The 17245-nt window shown below is 41.6% G+C and overlaps 2 protein-coding genes across 2 annotated transcripts; one reads left to right on the top strand and one right to left on the bottom strand.

Moving 5' to 3' along the window:
- Positions 1-268: 268 nt before the first annotated feature.
- cdc42ep1b (CDC42 effector protein 1b) lies at positions 269-7160 on the top strand. The gene is made up of 2 exons (XM_089128145.1): positions 269-1399; positions 6404-7160. Exons 1-2 carry the CDS (start codon positions 949-951, stop codon positions 6886-6888), a joined length of 936 nt encoding a protein of 311 aa, XP_088984271.1. The 5' UTR covers positions 269-948; the 3' UTR covers positions 6889-7160.
- Positions 7161-8556: 1396 nt separating this feature from the next.
- LOC120490170 (pregnancy zone protein-like) lies at positions 8557-16876 on the bottom strand. The gene is made up of 34 exons (XM_039687592.2): positions 16686-16876; positions 15804-15987; positions 15573-15729; positions 15408-15460; positions 15275-15295; positions 15002-15167; positions 14837-14921; positions 14639-14753; positions 14439-14559; positions 14249-14358; positions 13992-14162; positions 13689-13913; positions 13402-13614; positions 13164-13313; positions 12666-12815; positions 12506-12581; positions 12139-12325; positions 11833-12058; positions 11627-11750; positions 11436-11557; positions 11306-11357; positions 11128-11211; positions 10864-11040; positions 10660-10735; positions 10420-10576; positions 10262-10336; positions 10024-10186; positions 9770-9954; positions 9484-9702; positions 9278-9399; positions 9092-9173; positions 8918-9001; positions 8728-8833; positions 8557-8652 (listed from the first exon to the last, which is right to left on the bottom strand). The coding sequence occupies exons 1-34, from the start codon at positions 16763-16765 to the stop codon at positions 8612-8614; spliced, it is 4359 nt and encodes a 1452-aa protein (XP_039543526.2). The 5' UTR covers positions 16766-16876; the 3' UTR covers positions 8557-8611.
- Positions 16877-17245: the final 369 nt, after the last annotated feature.

Below are 17245 nucleotides of genomic sequence, written 5' to 3'. Positions count from 1 at the left end.
TTATTAGTAGATGTGCTGTCATCACGATCTCGATGGCACTCGTATCAGAACAGCCGAGAGTTTGTCAAAACTGACATTTTTTTGCAGAGTATTATAATCAAACAGAGTTGTTGTGTTTTTTTGCACATCTAGAAGTTTGAATCTGAAAAAAAAACCCACTTTTAATTAACCTATGCTGTTTTGTTTAATTAATGCATTTAAGCTTACAGCATTAGGAAATTTATTTGAGCATTTTGGATCTCATTAATACTAATTATTTCACATTAATTTAGTGTTTTTTTAATCTGGATTTATTCAGTTATTTGATTGATTCCTTCAACTATCACTGGAATTTGTTTTTTATTTTTCAGATTTCTTTAAATATTTTTTTCTCTCTTTTTTATCTGTCTAGGGATTACTTTAGCATTGTTTTAGTTGCATTTATCTGTGTGTTTTTTTGTAGTATTTTTCTGATATTTTTTTTTCTCTCTGGAACTTTTTAAAAAATATATTCAACATTATTTTAGCATTTATTGAGCTTCGCTTATCAGGGTATTTTATTGCTTCGTCAAACTAGTGTTAAGCATTTTTTATATGCTCTTCCACCATCTGTTTTAAGGATTATTCAACATTAATTTGGCATTTATTGAATCATTTATCGTTTTTATCTGGGTATTTTATAGCTTCATAAAACGATCTCTCTCTTTCCGGATCTGTTTTGGGGATTATTTGACATTAGTTTAGCCTCTATTATGACCCATTTATCTGTAAATGTTTGATTGGACGTTTTTTTTAGACACCTTCTATCTTTCCAACACATTTTGGGGAATTAATTTACTACTTATGCTGCATTTACAGTAAGTCCAACGTCTGTTGGACTTACTGCACATCATCATCAACAGCTTGCTATATTTTTGACAGCCATTTTGGATCTTCTTTAAGGATCATATAAATCCAATATTTCTCGTCATGAGTCTGGGAAAGCTGCCGGCGATCAAAGGCCTGGTGTCCACGTCTCATGCCAAACGGCGGTTTAAAAGCGACCTGTCGGTGGACATGATCAGCCCGCCGCTCGGCGACTTCCGCCACACGATGCACGTGGGCCGCGGCGGAGACGTCTTCGGAGACACTTCGTTCCTGAGCAACTACGGCGGATCGGCTAACAACGATGGTTACCCAGATTCACCCACTGGCTCCAGAACGACACGTTTTTTGTCTCGAACTCTACAGCACGTAAGGAAACCCCCCATGCCCCGGATGAGGGGAGGGTCACGTGACTTCTCGTCCCCCCCGCCACCCATCTCACCCATCATTAAAAACGCCATCTCGCTGCCTCAGCTGAACATGACCAACGATGGCCTGATGAGGTCGCTGCTGCCCACCTCCACCAGCTCGTCTGACGAGCCGCTCTGCTCATACGGTACGAACACAGGCACCAAACATATCAAACACCACTGTAGTTTTGTCTAGTGATGCTTCCGAATTATAGACTGTAAAAAAATATAGACTTAGGGTCTGTTACGTCACCTGTAGGTTTCTGGAGAGCATTTTTAAAGCCCAAAGTGGGCCGAGGCGGCCGTCACCATCTTGGCAGCGTCACTCTCAGATAGCCAAAGGTCCGAGGAGACGTGACGCTAACAGACAGCTGACAAACGGCTAGTAGTGACTTCACCAGCAATCAACCGATCACTCAAGTGGCCACACCCTTAATTATGCAGAACTTTGAGGCTTAATATAATTTAAATTTAAAAAAGTAAAAGTTGTCATGAAGGGCAAAATTAGCTTTATAGAACAAAACCAATTTCTGCACTTTTTTTCTGCTGTAATGTTGGCCAATTTAACATGGGGGTCTATGGGATTGGCTCTCTTCTGCAGCCAGTCGATGAATTGCAGTTTAAGTCACACTTCCGTGTTCATTTCAAGAGATAGGCAGGCAGGTTGTTCCGCTTGGTCAGAATATGCCTTCTTCTCTACTAGGCTATCTAGTATATAAAACCAATATGTGAAATGAGTGTCTGAATTCGTAGTATTCATAAAACAATAGACGAAAAGTACCACTACTAAAGTTTCAACCCAAATTTGGGTCAAATATAAACAAATCCCACCATTGGGTTACATTTTTAACCTGCTTCAGGTTGAATATAAAATGCTGGGTTTTTGCAACCCAAATTTGGTTAAAATATGGGGAAATCCGCCCACTGGGCTACATTTTGAACCCAATGGTTGGGTTTCTCCATATTTGACCCACATTCGGGTTGGAAAAACCTTGCATTTTTTAGTGTACTTTCACCAAGAATCTGAAATGCGCATCTGATGAACACTATCCCATGAGGCCATGGGGCCAGAATGCAGTAGCTGCGTCTGAAAGAGACAATGTCTTATCAGGCAATGACTTTGCAGGTAGCACTTGGAACCTCACGAAACTGCGAAAGGCTGCGTAACGGTTTAATGATCTACAGCAACGTAAAGAGAGCTTTAGTGATAACTAAGCAAATATTTAATTAGCCATGCATCCATCTTCTTCCGCTTATCTGGGGCAGGGTCGCGGGGGCATCAGTCTTAGCAGAGACGCCCACACTTCCTCCAGTTCTCCCGGGGGGAATACCATGCGTTCCCAGGCCAGCTGGGAGACATAACCCCTTCAGCGTGTCCTAGGCAAGGGGGTAATCCAGCACCCGGAAAGCAGACCTCCCATGGGGGCAGCCATTGGTTAGCAAGCCTTCACCTGCTGTTAGAACTCTATTGACTCCCATTCATTTTGGGATTTGACAGTGAATAACTTTAAATCTGAGGCGTTTAAAGAATCCATTTGTTTTATTGTATTTATTTCTAAAGAAACACAAAAATGTATAAAAGGCTCCATTACCATCTTACATTATGTAGAAGCCGTTTTTGTAAAAAATAGCCTAAGGATTGCATCGTAAGGCCGGATTCACATATAGCGCCTAAAAACGCGTAGAAAACGCTTGGCGCTCCGCATTCTCCATTTTCCAAAGCGCCAGGGCGGTTGTGCTTCAGTTGGTTCTTGTCACATGACCTATTGTGTGCGTATGGTGGGCTTGCGGTATTCTGAAAAGTCTCGACGCGGCGCGGACGCGCATGGAAAAAACGAGCGCGTCGCACCGCGACCGCATCGCTTCCATTATGAGCGCGCATACCGCGCGCCTACATTTGAAATAATGAACTTGAGCGCGCAAAAGACGCGATATGTGAACCGGCCCTTACTCTCTTCACTGTAGAGAAATTACCATATAGACAGGAGGAGAAGCTTGTGGGCAATCCAGGGGACATGGAGGCATAAAGTCCGACAAAGTCGAGGGAGAAGCCCATAGAGAGTCATAAAGTTGCTCCTACTCACGCTCTCCGTCTCTGCAATATTCGGAAGGGAATGATTCAGATTTATCTCGGCACAGCTACTAGAAGACGTACAACTGTCAGACTGGTTGCTCACGTCACATCTACGTCCTCAAACTCAGTTTGAGCCTACGCAGTTGCTCAGCCATCAGGAAGTGAGTGCTTCTAATTGACTTCACTTTTCTCCGTTGAAGTCTATGGGGTCGCTGTATCCTTTTCTTTTACTGTCTATGGTCCAAGGTCTTCCTTGGGCTCTCCTCCCAGTATGACCCACCCAGAACACCTTTCCAGGAAGGTGTCGAGTTGGCATCCGGAACAAATGCCAAAGCCATCTCAGCTGACCCCTCTCGATGCGGAGGAGCAGCGGCTGTACTCTGAGCTCCTGCCGAGTGACAGAGCTTCTCAGCTTATCTCTAAGGGATCGCCCAGCCACCCTGCGGAGAAAGCTCATTTCGGCCACCTGCATCCGGGATCTTGTCCTTTCGGTCATGACCCAAAGCTCATGACCACAGGTGAGAGTAGGAACTTAGATTGACCGGTAAATCGAGAGCTTCGCCTTACGGCTCATTCTTCACCACTGCAGACCAGTACATCGACCGCATTACTGCAGAAGCTGCACCGATCCGTCTGTCAATCTCCCGTTCCATCCTTCCCTCACTTGTTAACAAGACCCCAAGATACTTGAACTCCTTCTCTTGAGGCAGGAATTCACAACTTACCTGAAGTGGGCAAGCCACCCTTTTCCGACTGAGAACCATGGCCTCGGATTTGGAGGTGCCGATTCTCATCCCAGCCTCTTCACACTCAGCTGCTAACCATCCCAGTGCATTTAATCAGCCTTCTACAATACCTAGAAATTACATAAAAAGTAGAAAAACATACATTTACACACAAGCTGACCAACAGCTGACTGCAACTTTTAGATATCCAACTACTTTTGTTGCTCAATTTTCAGGGAATAGATTCAGACGGGACTTGTCCTACAATATTATGGCAGATGTTCATCCGGTTTACATTCGTACTATATAGAACATACGTTTTTTTTGTTCCTTGTCAATAGCTACTCGGACAGTATGCGATTTCAGGCACACCTATAGACCATTTGGGTGTTTGCAATCATCGACAACGTTTTCAAGATTGCGTCAAAGATTTAGTCATAGTTTTGGTCCTTTTATAAACGAGTCTGCACTGAACGCTGCAGTGGAAATGAACAAAAACTGCATTTATAACCATTAAATCCTGTACAATCTTGAAAGTGAGGTCAATCGTCTGCACTGCATGTCTACAGTTAAGCTGTTTTTAACATGACGCGTTTTTCTTAAAGGATGTCAGCTGAAAACATGAGATGCTGAGACAACAGAGATACGATCTGTAATTACCAAAGAATGGGAAAGAGTGAATGACCTTTACCAGGAATGATTGTAGTACACACCTGCTCACACACACAGGCATGCACGAACGCACACACCCACACAGAGAGAGTGGGACTGAAGAAAAGTGCAGTGCTGTTTTCAATGGAGTGTGTTTTATGGCTCAGGAATTCTGGAATTTCCCTCATTCTGGGAAATCCAAAATCCTCAAAGACTGACAGCTAAATATAACACACACACAACACAAAGATCTCATACTGCCACCCTCTGGACATATTACATATAGCGACAATATAACAAGAGTTCTAACTTACATTTATTGTAGACGCAATTAATCATGTGACTCATTGTACAGCTGGTCAAATGTTCACCAGGTTTGGTTTATTTAGCTCCAGTGATGCTAATATGAAATTTTTACATTTATGCATTTTGCAGGCACTTTTACCCAAAGTGACTTAAACTGCATTCAAGATGTAGATTTAAAAGGATGTTAATTCTCAAATTTATGTTTGTCCTTTCAATAAATAAAAATAATAATTAAAAAAATGACACTTTATTGAACCCCTTATATATATGGATTACTAATTTTGGGTACTAGAATACAGAATCAGGTTTAACCCTAAAACCGTATTCTGGACAAATGTTGGCAAAATAGTTTTGATTTATTTTTAAAAAATACTTCTCTTGATCTGAGCGGTACAAGACTTGGCTACTTTTCCTAAGTTTGCCTCCTGAACACACAATTTTTTTTTCTTTCCATTCTACAATGTTAAGTGGGTAAAAAAAAACACTCCTTAATCTTGTATTTGGGTAAAAAATGGGCACTCATAGAAATGAATGGGAAAAACTATAATTTAGAGCATTCTAAAATAAGCCAAAACCAGGTGACAGCAAAGTCACTTCATCTTTAGGTATTAGCTCTAAGAACTTACTGGAATGATATTTTAATGTAGTTAAAAAAAAATCAAACATAAAAATAAGCACAATTTACGTAGAAAATATGGTACTTTTTGGAGTAAATAAATTCAAAAATACCCCCAAAATAAAAAAAACACACCATAAATGGATAGGCAAAACTTTATCGAAGACAGTGATATAACATTTATAATAAATAAAAATTAGCATCACACCTGGGTCCTCTGTGCTCAAATTTGTCCACAATTACAGGATTAAGGGCTTTAAAGTGAATACGGTTTGAACTTTGAGGGCTACATAAGGTATTATGTTATGACAAATAGACACAAAGCAAAACAATCTTTCCTAAAATACGCTTCTTTGAGGCAAAATATGGAGGGTGGAATATGTATGGAAGCCATAAGAGGATATATATCATATTTTTCCACCATTTTTTCAACAAAAGCTGAAAAATAATAATGAACGGACTTTAAGAGTTTCCTTAATATGAGCTGAATGCTGTTCATAACCTATTTGAGGTTCGAGAAAATACAGGATAGGACTTGATTTTCTTCATGAGGAATTGATTGGATTGAGAAAGTGTCTCAATATAAAGGTGTTTGTAAAATAAGAGGGACTGGCGATGTCAAAATGCACACATGCGGATGTGATAAATAATTCACTATATAACCATGTGAATTAAGAAAGTAAATAGTCAATACTTGATTATCTTAGTGCATCTCGGCATGCTTAACTAATGTAAAAGATGTTGTGACACGTGTTGTTTTTTTTCTCCTCCCCTACAGGTCATCGTTCGGGTTTCATCACGCTGCCTCGTTCATCACGACTGGACCAAAGCTTTGCAGAAACGTCTGAACTGCTCAGTGAAGACAGTCGACAGAGTTCCCTACCGGAGAACAGTGACGTCTCCATGACACGATCTGATTCGCTCTCGTCCTTCACGGTGGACCTCGGCCCCTCCCTCATGAGCGAGGTTCTGGAGTTGATTGACAGCTCTTGCTGCCTCATTACGAGCCGTCAAGAGGAAGAGGAGGAGCCAAGCTCTGTGTTTGAGATGGATCATAATGGGCCGGAGACTAACACTTTAATCAGGCGTCCAATCACAGCAGACGCCGGGATCGAGCCCAAGAAGTTCCAACAGGCTGCTAGCATGCTAACACGTCACTTTGGAGGAGGAAGATCTGAAGAGGAGCGACAGAGAGCTTCATCTTTCAGACACACAAGGACACCGTACAGCTTCACTGAGGCGGATGAAGAAATCAAAGTATGAAGATCAGTTAAGATATTTAAAACCAGTTGGATTTCAAAGACAATTTAGTTTTTAATAAAAGGATCTTTTCTTAAAATTCTTAAATCCATCCAAATTTTAAAATTAGGAAATAAGGATACATTTTCACATTTTAAAGGACCTGAAAGAGACATGCTATACAGTCTGTTCATGAATGGAGAGTATTTCCCTAACTACGAGCACCATTGTGATGAACCAACATTCAGCTGTACATGTCTTTCTTTGTCATGCAATTAAACTTGCAATCGAGTGTATTTGAAGAATCTCTCCTTACATATTTTGTAATGTATAAGTACATTCTTCACTTTAAGCAGGTGAGTGAACATTATTTTGTAGGGAAGAAACTATGCTAAAGGGCATTTTATATTCAAATGACCATATTTAATTTCAGTAGTTGGTCTAAGGATAAAGATATAATTAGTATAGAAGTGGCATTTGTGAATTAATCTTATGAGTGTGTGTGTGAACAACTTAGTCAACTCAACTCAGACTCGCTACTAACATTTATCCCCACATACCGTTGAAACCCTACAGAAGCAAGTCATTTACAGTCATTGTTGGCATTGCAGTATTTCCACAATGTAGTATTAAGATAAATAGTACAGAAAATGAATGGGGTAAAAGAAATTAATGGTATATTCAGTCAATTCTGGTATTACCTTAAATGAGTCCACCCCCAAAGATTACTGTGCTAAAAACGATCCTCATCTAAAAAGGAAAAGTGGGAGTTGTTGCTGTAATTTATTTAGCAAAATCATCAGTATTACTCAGAGGTCTAGTTTTAAATATAATTATTTTGAAATGATAGCAAAAAGTGACGAATCCCGCTTGACATGTGTGCTAGCTACTGTATTCAGGCCACCAAACAGATGATATCAAAGAATCTCTTAAGAGGGCCGAACACTTGCCATATCATTTATCTGGTGCTCAAGTGAGCTTAGAAAAATAACTAGTTGAGAAGAGGCCAAGCTACTCACTACAGGTGATACTTTTTTTTAAAATAAACATCCCCTTATTCTCCTTTCCAAAGGGAGTTGAGGTCCCTATAATCTTTCAGAGTGCAAAGCTCAACCTGTGACTTCAAAATCAGAGGCCTTAAATGTAAGAGGCCTGCCATACTCTTACAGCCTGAAAGGGTCCACTCACTACCAAGTCCAGTGCCGGGCCTTCAAATGGGTTCCAAAACACCCATCATTGGCCCAGGCTAAGGCCTGATGTTTTGAGCGCCTATGGAGGAAGTGCACAGGGGAAAAGAAAGCTGTGAAGGATCATCAGAGGGAAGGATAATTCCTTTGACTCTGGTTGCGACTTCTGATAAACCATAACAGATTGATTGGTGAATTGTTTGCATTTCTTGCAGTTAACAATCTGTCCATTAAAACCTGCAATTTCACCACTTTTGAGTTTTCTACGATTAATAAAATTGGTCAACTAAACCTTAGACTAAGTGTTAGTTGACTATTAGGGGCAACCCTAATTATAGCTGTACATCATTCTTACGAAAAAACCCAAGATGGCTCATTTTCTTCATGTTTGTTGAACTACTATTCAATCATATTGTGAGTCACAGGACAAATAAATCATGAACACCAACTTCCTGCTTCAAACAAATGTCTCAGATTGGCAACAAAAGGAGGCAAAGAGAACTGATTGTATAAAAGCAGTTTTATTTAAGTCACATGTCCTACAGCCAGTACTGAAACAATCATGGACAGGGACACGTATAGGTGGTCTCGAACGAATCACCTGAGAGAGGAATAGGAAAGTCAAGTTAAGTTGGGAATTCAGCCATATTAAAGCATGATTAGGATGAAAGCTTACTTGGCTCATAGTAGTCATAAATGTTGATGACTGCTGGTTTGAGATAGTTCACTTTAAGAACCTGTTTCAGCTGCAGACTGTAACTCATGGGGACGCCTTTGGGAACCTGCGAGACCGAAAGGATGAAAAGCAGCACATACTGTATACAGAACATCAGATGGCATTAAGTAATGCTCAGGGTGAGTCTCACCTCTTTCAGATATACCAAGACATGATCATCTTCAGACTCAACCCGCTCCACTAGCGGAGCAAACGATTGGGGTGAAGAACCGAGCTGAGGGGAAAAGACCATTTACACACAGAATCACAATTGAAAGAGCGCCAAACATCTTAAAACTTCCTAAATCATCTTAAACATACGAACCAGTGAGGTATCTGCCTTGAAGCCTGACAGGAGCTTAATGTCCACGATAACCATGTTTGTGTTTGCTTTTACACCATTGTACCTGAATGAGGTGATGGGGGAATACAGAGGTTTAGTCAACAATATCAAGAAACAGGATCTCATAAAAATGAGCTGGTTTCAGGCCACAAAGTGAAAGGTTCTTACTTCACCGTGAAGTCCAACATGAGATTGACTTCAAGCTGTTGGCAGTCTCCAGTCACCTTTGCGGCAACACTAAGTTTTTTGGAGTCTTTAGCAGGTGTCGGGATGTTGTAGAAACACGCAACCTACCATGAGTGCAGAGCAAACAAAAGGACAGTAGGATAAGGATGTGTACAAAAGAAACCGAAAGAGGGGGTGAAAATACAGACCTGCACAGACACACAAGAGGATCCTGACACTTTAACACTATATTTGCCAGGAACGTTCTTCAGCCGCTTCTCCTGATACAGCAGCCTGTTGTCCCGATTCACTTTGAAGCTGTGCGAGTCTTCTCCCACAGAGGACTGTACGGTAACAGAGCTGGAGCCGTCCAAACTGAACACTTGAGCAGCGTACACAGACAGGGCATGAAGAGCCACCACTGTGTCCTAAAAACAAGCACAAGATTAAAAATCTCCTCAAATGATTGTACTCATGTTTGGTAGTCATAGGCACCTGGGTGGAGGAGAAACCTCCATAGGGATTCTGCTGGATCACGAGCCAGTTGACAATGCGGTTAGCATAGCCCAGATCAGCCGTTGTGAGAGGCTGAACAGCGAGAACTGCTAGCAGCACATAAGAGCTGATCTCCACCGCCAGAGTATCACCAGATGTCGTCTGAGACCAATGGAGCTTAGTACCTTAAGATTAGATAGAGAGAAAGTTGATGCAAAAGAACCTGATGAGCCATCAAGAGACTGGTATCTCACCATTAGAAATTGCATTGTTTTCCAAGCTAGCTAAAAGCTGTGATCGAGTGGTGGTCTCTCCAGCAAGACTGAAGGTGTAGGCCAGAAGAGCCGTGGCGTAAGTGTTTCCCAGGTTGCCAACAACAGGCCTCAAGCATGACAGACCGTTGGTAATTACGGGATCCTGAAAGCAAAGGTCAGAAAACAGCTAGAAAAAGGTCATCTGCAAGGAGCTCAAACAACTACTGAAGAAGTTTACCGTGGTGGGGACACCTAGTTCAAGCAGCGATGCAACAACGTAGGCGGTCATGGTCACCTCATCACCAACTCCACCCTAAAACATCCCATAGACTGATTTAGAAGAACCATCACACCAAGTCATTGGTTGGAGCATAGTTTAAGAACCATGTAATGCACCTTCATGTCAACGTGATGCAGAGTTCCCTGCTGAATGAAACAACCGTCTGAACCCTGTTTGCTGATCAACCAATCCTTTGCACTCTGCAGGACATGTGGATCAATGAAGATAAACTGCCTCGCTAGACCAAAAGTCCTCATGACAAAGGCAGTCAACCTGGCCATGGAGAATAAGTCAAACTGAACTTAGAACAAAATAGGTGCCACAAATTATACACAAAAGAACAGTGTGAAACTCACCATGTATTTGATTCATCATTACCAAAGGTGCTGTAAGAACCATCGTTGTGTCTGTAGTTCAGTTGTCTTTGGTATCCTGATAAGTCCAAATGCAACATGTAAATTGGTCAGGAGTTAAACAATCTGGCACTCCAATTGAAAAGCAGGACTGAACCTCCTTGGAATTAAATCCCCTACATATGTAAAGTGGATTGTCAATCATACCGCTCTGAAGGAAGCCTGTGGCAGTCTCTCGGATGGCTGTGGTGAGCTGATCCGTGACTTCCAGATACAACAGGATGTAAATATTGGGAGCAAGAACAATCATGTTCTGTTCTCCACAGCCATACGGCATCTGTAATAACCGATCCAGATTCTTCAGCGCACGACCCATTATGTCCCCTACAAGAGGTCAAGCATAAAACCCACATCAGAAACAGTGATTAACCAAGTTTCACATGTAAATTGCTACTCAATGAAATGCTTTACCAAGGACTGAAACTGAACATCTGGCTGACCCTTGAACCACATTTTTTGGAAACGTCAGAGACACGTCTTCAGAAAGAACTTTTCCTGCAGACAGAACAGAATGGTTCAGCATTAAATGATAGGCTAATGTTTGACTGTACAGGGAGAATGTGTTGGGTATCATTGAGTGCAAACAAACCCTTTGGACACAGTAGCCAACTCTGGGTGTTGGTCCGTTCAACTCCTTCAGGCTATAAAATGCAAGAACACCACATCAGTAAAGCAGCTTGAGATCCGTGATCAAACTCCAGAAGGCTGTTAACACTTACTAGGACAAGTAGACTTCGAGTGACTATGTCAATGCGTCCTCTCGTCGGCACAGTCACAACCTCAGTGCCACATCGGGTCCGGGATGGTTCAGCTGAAGCATTGACAGTCACATTGACGGCTCCTGCAGTGACAGACAGGAAGTGAGCAACATCTTATATACACACTAATTTAGAGATTATCCAAAACTGACCAAGAACTGAAGCTGATAGAACCCATTTGAACGTCTTTCTCCCATTAGCACAAAGACAAGATGAATATGGTTCAGTAGATGGTTTAAGGGAGAAGGCTGTGGATGACTCTGGAGTTACTTTAACCTGCCAATGAAACAGAGCACATGGAGCAAAAATACATGACCTTCTCTATACAGAGCCATTATATAAATAAACCATGACAGACCATGATGCATTTGGACAGATAGCTGAAGACTGTGGCCTTCAGTTCAAAAGACTCTCCACGGACTATGGAGTATGGCAGGGAGAGCTCCAGGAAGAAGGGCTGGAAGACCGTCAGCAGAGCAGGAGGAGCCAGACCAAAACCTTTAGAGGACAGGCAGAACGCCTCAGTCTCCCATGTGGTGATGGTGTCAGGAACAGTGAGGGGAACTTGTGTGGATCCAGTGTCTCTGAAGGACCGCACAAGAGAGAAATGATAAGTAAAATATGCCGGCAGGTAGCTTTAGAAGGAACAAGATGCTTCACTAACCCCACTTGAGCAAGCTGCCAGAGCCATGTTTCTGGAAAATAAGTCCTGACAGTCACTACAGAAGCAGAAACTGCAGAATCTGCTGGAGGGGGAACTTCGTCTTCTGGAGAAGCCATTTCAGGAGAAGCCATTGCCATAGGCCTTGCTTCCGCAGCCATGGGCACAGGACCACCACGAAACCTCATCACTGGAGAGACAAGCAACTTTACAAACACTTACCCCGCACTTTCTTAGTCTCTGCAGAATAACCAGAGTCCACATGCTTCATTTATAAAAAGATTAAAAACAACAATTTGCTGATCCACAAAGAACGTGGAATAACCCATCAAGGCAAGTCATGCAGAATTTCCCATCCGCATAGACCTACCTTCTGGGAATCTGGGAAACAACGGGCACGGAGGGGCTCGTACAGGGAGATTTGTTGCGATCTTCATTCCCATACTCTGTCATAGCAACAACCCAAAACAGATTTAAAGTCTTTGACTCCATATTATTCGTTGACTACGTGGTCATGAATGATTCGCTACCTTGAAGGTTGTGTAGGCTTGATTTGTAGGAGCAATGGAGGGAGGATTTATTGGAATTGCTGGACGGGGTCGAAAGCCTAGACACTCTGGTTCATCCTGGACATTTTTTGGGTAACCTGCTAGCGATCGCACCGGGAGCAAGTCAAACACCTATGACCATAAAACAGTGTTGTCATGTTTCTGGAAAATGGATTAAATGCATTAATGTTTGGCATGTTATGGCAAGTTTATATAGGTGAAAAATTAGACTATTGTGCAAAAATGAATTACAGTAATTCTAAATAAAAGATGAAAAAGACAAACAATTATACTTTGCGGTCCAACATCTCTGCATTAAAAATTAGCTTAATTGATTTCATGTATACACACTTTTCTGAGATTCTGAATTTGGGGTTCATAAGCTGGTAATAATTCTTACTTTTGCACAAGATTCTAATTTTTCGAGTTTTGTAGTGAATGAAGACCAATAAGAATTTAAAATCAACTGCACATGGATACCATTTTAGCACTCAGGCGTCTTCCTGGCTCCATGATCCGGATGCTCTGATCTACAGCACTGATGCCACACAGAGATCCTGCATCAGCAGAGACAGTCAGAACATTTTCTTCAGCTGGAACTGCCGTAGCAGGAGAGAACTGTAGAGACACCTGGAACAAGACGCAAACACGCTGTAGGACACGTCACTATTCCCCACTTTAAGTCAAAATATGGTTTTATACCCATATAAAATTATACCTGGTTTTGGAGACATGTTTCGGTGTCAAACAACGCACTACCAACCACTACATTCTCACTGGGCAGAACGCAGAAGACCAGAATCTGCACTACTGGAGCCAAATCACCACTGACAGATAGCTGGAACGATACTGAGCCGCTAGTTACCGAATCACAAGCCTTTGCTTTGACAGTCTCAAATCCATGGAGGACGATCAATCCTCTGGACAAAACCTGACAACACAAACGGGTGCTTAAAACTGGCAACAAGGTTCATTTAAAATAGACAAAACCTCTGGTTATCTCACCATATAGACGATGTCAGTGCTGTAGTCACCAGCCTCTCCAACAAATAAATACTTCACGGTCACTGGAAACGTAGCACCACATTTAAGCGGCTGCTCGAGCTTCACTATAGTCAGTGCACTAGATGGGTTACTGGAGGAATCAGGATGGAGAAGCTGAACAACCCTTGTATCTGAAGTGAAGTATGGCAATTTGTAACTATTAACAACCCCTGGAGTCACACTCGCCTGGGGAACAAATGGAACGGGTTTAATGCAAAAGAGATTGGGAGAAATCTACATTTCACAAGAAAGAACAAATCGTACCACCAGATTGAGAGCAGCTTTAGGAAGTTTAGCAGTGTTGAGAGAGAACTTAGCCAGACCATCCTGGTTTGTGGTCAGATTCTGAAGCAGTTTATTGGGCCAGCTGTTACCATGTAGGAGATGGACCACTTTGTTTGCAATTGGAGTACCATCGAAACGAGACACAGAAATCTGTTGGGAATGACCAAGGTTAGGAAAGGGAACAAATGTGAAGGCTGACAGAAATAAGAAAAAAAAGAAAAGAAAGAAAACCTTGCCTTTCCATTAATCATTGATCCAGGATCAAAATGATCTGGGAGGTCCACAAACGTGACTTTACCGACTTCAAAAGTAATGGATACTGTTGCAGATTTTGACATCATTACATCTGGGGAAACAAACAAACCGAATTACCAAGTCAACTTCCTCCATACATGTGCTGTTGGTTTAGACCAGCCAATAGCTCACCTGTTCCGTCCTCAGTGACGTTCACATTTACAAGAAGAGCATCTTTCATTTTATTTTCATATTTGGTGTTGAAAAACATTGAAGTATCGACGGTAAGGGAGGCACAGCCAGTGGCATTCATCTGGTAGAAGAACAGAGTCACATTTAAGTCAAGTACAAGCAGAAGAAAAACAATCCACTGTAAGGCAGGAGTCACACACCTCTGCGGTTTGATTCAGACACCAACGGGTCAACTCAGGAGCCATGATGTATGAAAACGGCTCACGGCATACTTCCACCAAGGCTTCACCAGGTACAGGTTGGCCATATGTGTATCTGGGAAAAAGGTCACAAGGAACAAGATAAGCGAGACAACAAGACATGTGGGAGCAAGAAAAAAAAAGGTAAAGGTCACTCACTTGGCACAAGCCTCAACTTTCAGTCCCACATCTCCAACGCTGTACATCTGTGGTGTGTTTACGGTCACATCAAACTTGGGTAAAACTAAATCAGGAACATAATGTTTTAAGATTAAGACCTTAGATCTGGTGTTGTAATGTTTCACATTATATACAAAGACTTACCGTATTTTTTCACCTCAAAAACCTGGGATATCATTTGCTCGCCAATAAAAGCCTTTAGATTGTACATCCCTAACTGAGCCTCTGGGTTTAACTCATGAGAAAGCTGCAATATCCAACCCGTTGAGGATATGTTTGTCCACTGACCAATCCGGTTTTTCTGATTGTCCTATTTAAAAAAGAATTAACAGCTCAAAGGAAAAACTACAAACAAAGCAAGAATACAATAAGCTGTGTTGGCTCCATTCAAAAACTTGCACCGGAGCAAGTTCTCACCTCCACCACCACCAGATTGTACTGCAAGACACAAAGCATAAACATCAATGCAGCCAAGTCTTTGAAGAAAAGAGAAAAACTGTGCACAAATAACCTGCAATAAACTTGCATTTTGTTCATATTCAGCTCTTACCATCTGATCGAGAGGCAAAAATTTGGCATCCATGGTGACAACTCTGAAATTCACTGCAAAAACAGCAATAAACACACAAGTGCATTATGCAATTAAAGATTAGAACTTGTAGCAAAATGAACTTTCCTCCACCTCTCATTCAACCAAGGGACATTCACAGCTCACCCGTTTGTCCTGGATTGTAGATGGGTTTGTCTGTTTGGATGAAGGTCAAAGGCAAGTAACGTCTAAACATGACCTTCCTCTCCTCAGTCGCTCTAAAGACCTTCCCTTGAACTTCTACCTTCAGCATCTGAACAGAATCTTTATCCACTTGAGGAGCCTGTAGGAAAACTTAGTTAAACCAGACAAAAAAAAAAAAATAAGATAAGAGATACCTTGCATCTAATGACAGACCTGGAAACAAAAGCAGCTGTGAAATGGCTTTGAAGAAACCTGCTCCACAAGTTGAGTCATCCCATGTTCATCATCAACCAGGGAAACGGTCATTGTGAGACTCTCTTGGGGTTTCAGAAGACTTGCACACAATTTGGCGTCTGATCCAGATTCAATCACTGCAGGGAACGTCACCATGAATAACCTGTGGAAACATCATGAAGTTTAGGTTTAGAGACTAAAGGAAATCAGGTCAGAACATTTACATGTTGATTGAACATTCACAGACAGTGGCTGCCACAGGGGTCTCGAGACCGAATTCGGCTTTCTCGGACTTGTTCCTTCAAAGACTCGGTCTCGGCATTGGTGGTCTCGTCCCCATCTCTAACGACTGCTCTAAACAACTCCCAATCTAGCTTAGTCTGTAGGCCTAACTGTTGATTATTAACTGGGGCGATATTAATTCATCAATATCAAAACTGATATGTCGGGACAAAATCTCGACTCGGACTTGCTTCCTCAAAGACTTGGTCTCGACTCGGACTCGGCATAAGCAGTCTCGTCCCCATCACTAGCAGCACCAACACAAACTTAAATTGCCAAAGGTTTAATAATCCAGCTTCTTAAATTACAGATTTCATTTAAAGATAAGATGTGCTTGAATCGAGTTAACAATTTGGTACTCCAACATAAAACCTAGAGCTGCATGAGAGTAATCATTAAGAGGTTGAAGTATGTGGGATTAAGTGTCAAAGAAAAAAAGATAAACAAAACTAAAGTACAACATGATTAATTAACCTTTAACATATGGTTAAAACTCTGGTGCATCATTTTGCTATATTTAAAACTGCAAAAGCATAAACACTAGGCCACTTCTGTTCACGTCAAAGCCCATGGACTTACGGCCTTTTCTGCCCATCAACAGCAAAGAGGAAAAGGGCTAAAATGAGCCCTCTCCAAACACAAATCTCCCTCACAGCCATGAAGAGCAATCATCCAAGACTAGACAGAAAGCAAGAGTCTCTTTCACAAACCCTGCACCACTTCTGTTGAGACCCACACTTGCTCTACAGCTTAACTCTAAATCAGCTGCACTGATGCCAGTGTTATTTAAACGATCTTAATAATTCAGAACAGGTTGAATTAACACTCTCAGGCAATCAGGACGTCTTTAGGGCGGAGCCGCGCTAATTAATCACAGGGTTGCCAAGTCTGAAACACACGCTCTTTCCTCTGTCCATCAAAAGCTCATGCCAAGCTCATAAATAAGGGGTTAGAATTGTTGCATTATTCCAAATAAATAGATTGAGATGCACAAAAATATATCAAATTCACAAATAAATAGATTAAGATCCACATACACATGTAAACAGTTTCACAAATAAATAAAATGAGATTTGAAAATATTTACTAATGTGTTTTATGTCATAAACACAATTCTGCCTGCCATGTATTTACGAATT

The sequence above is a fragment of the Pimephales promelas genome, chromosome 3 (genome assembly GCF_988280905.1).
Source record: "Pimephales promelas chromosome 3, fPimPro1.hap1.1, whole genome shotgun sequence".
Taxonomy (NCBI): Eukaryota; Metazoa; Chordata; class Actinopteri; order Cypriniformes; family Leuciscidae; genus Pimephales; species Pimephales promelas.
The sequence above is the reverse complement of the archived record's forward strand: the minus strand, read 5'-3'. Positions and strand labels throughout refer to the sequence as shown.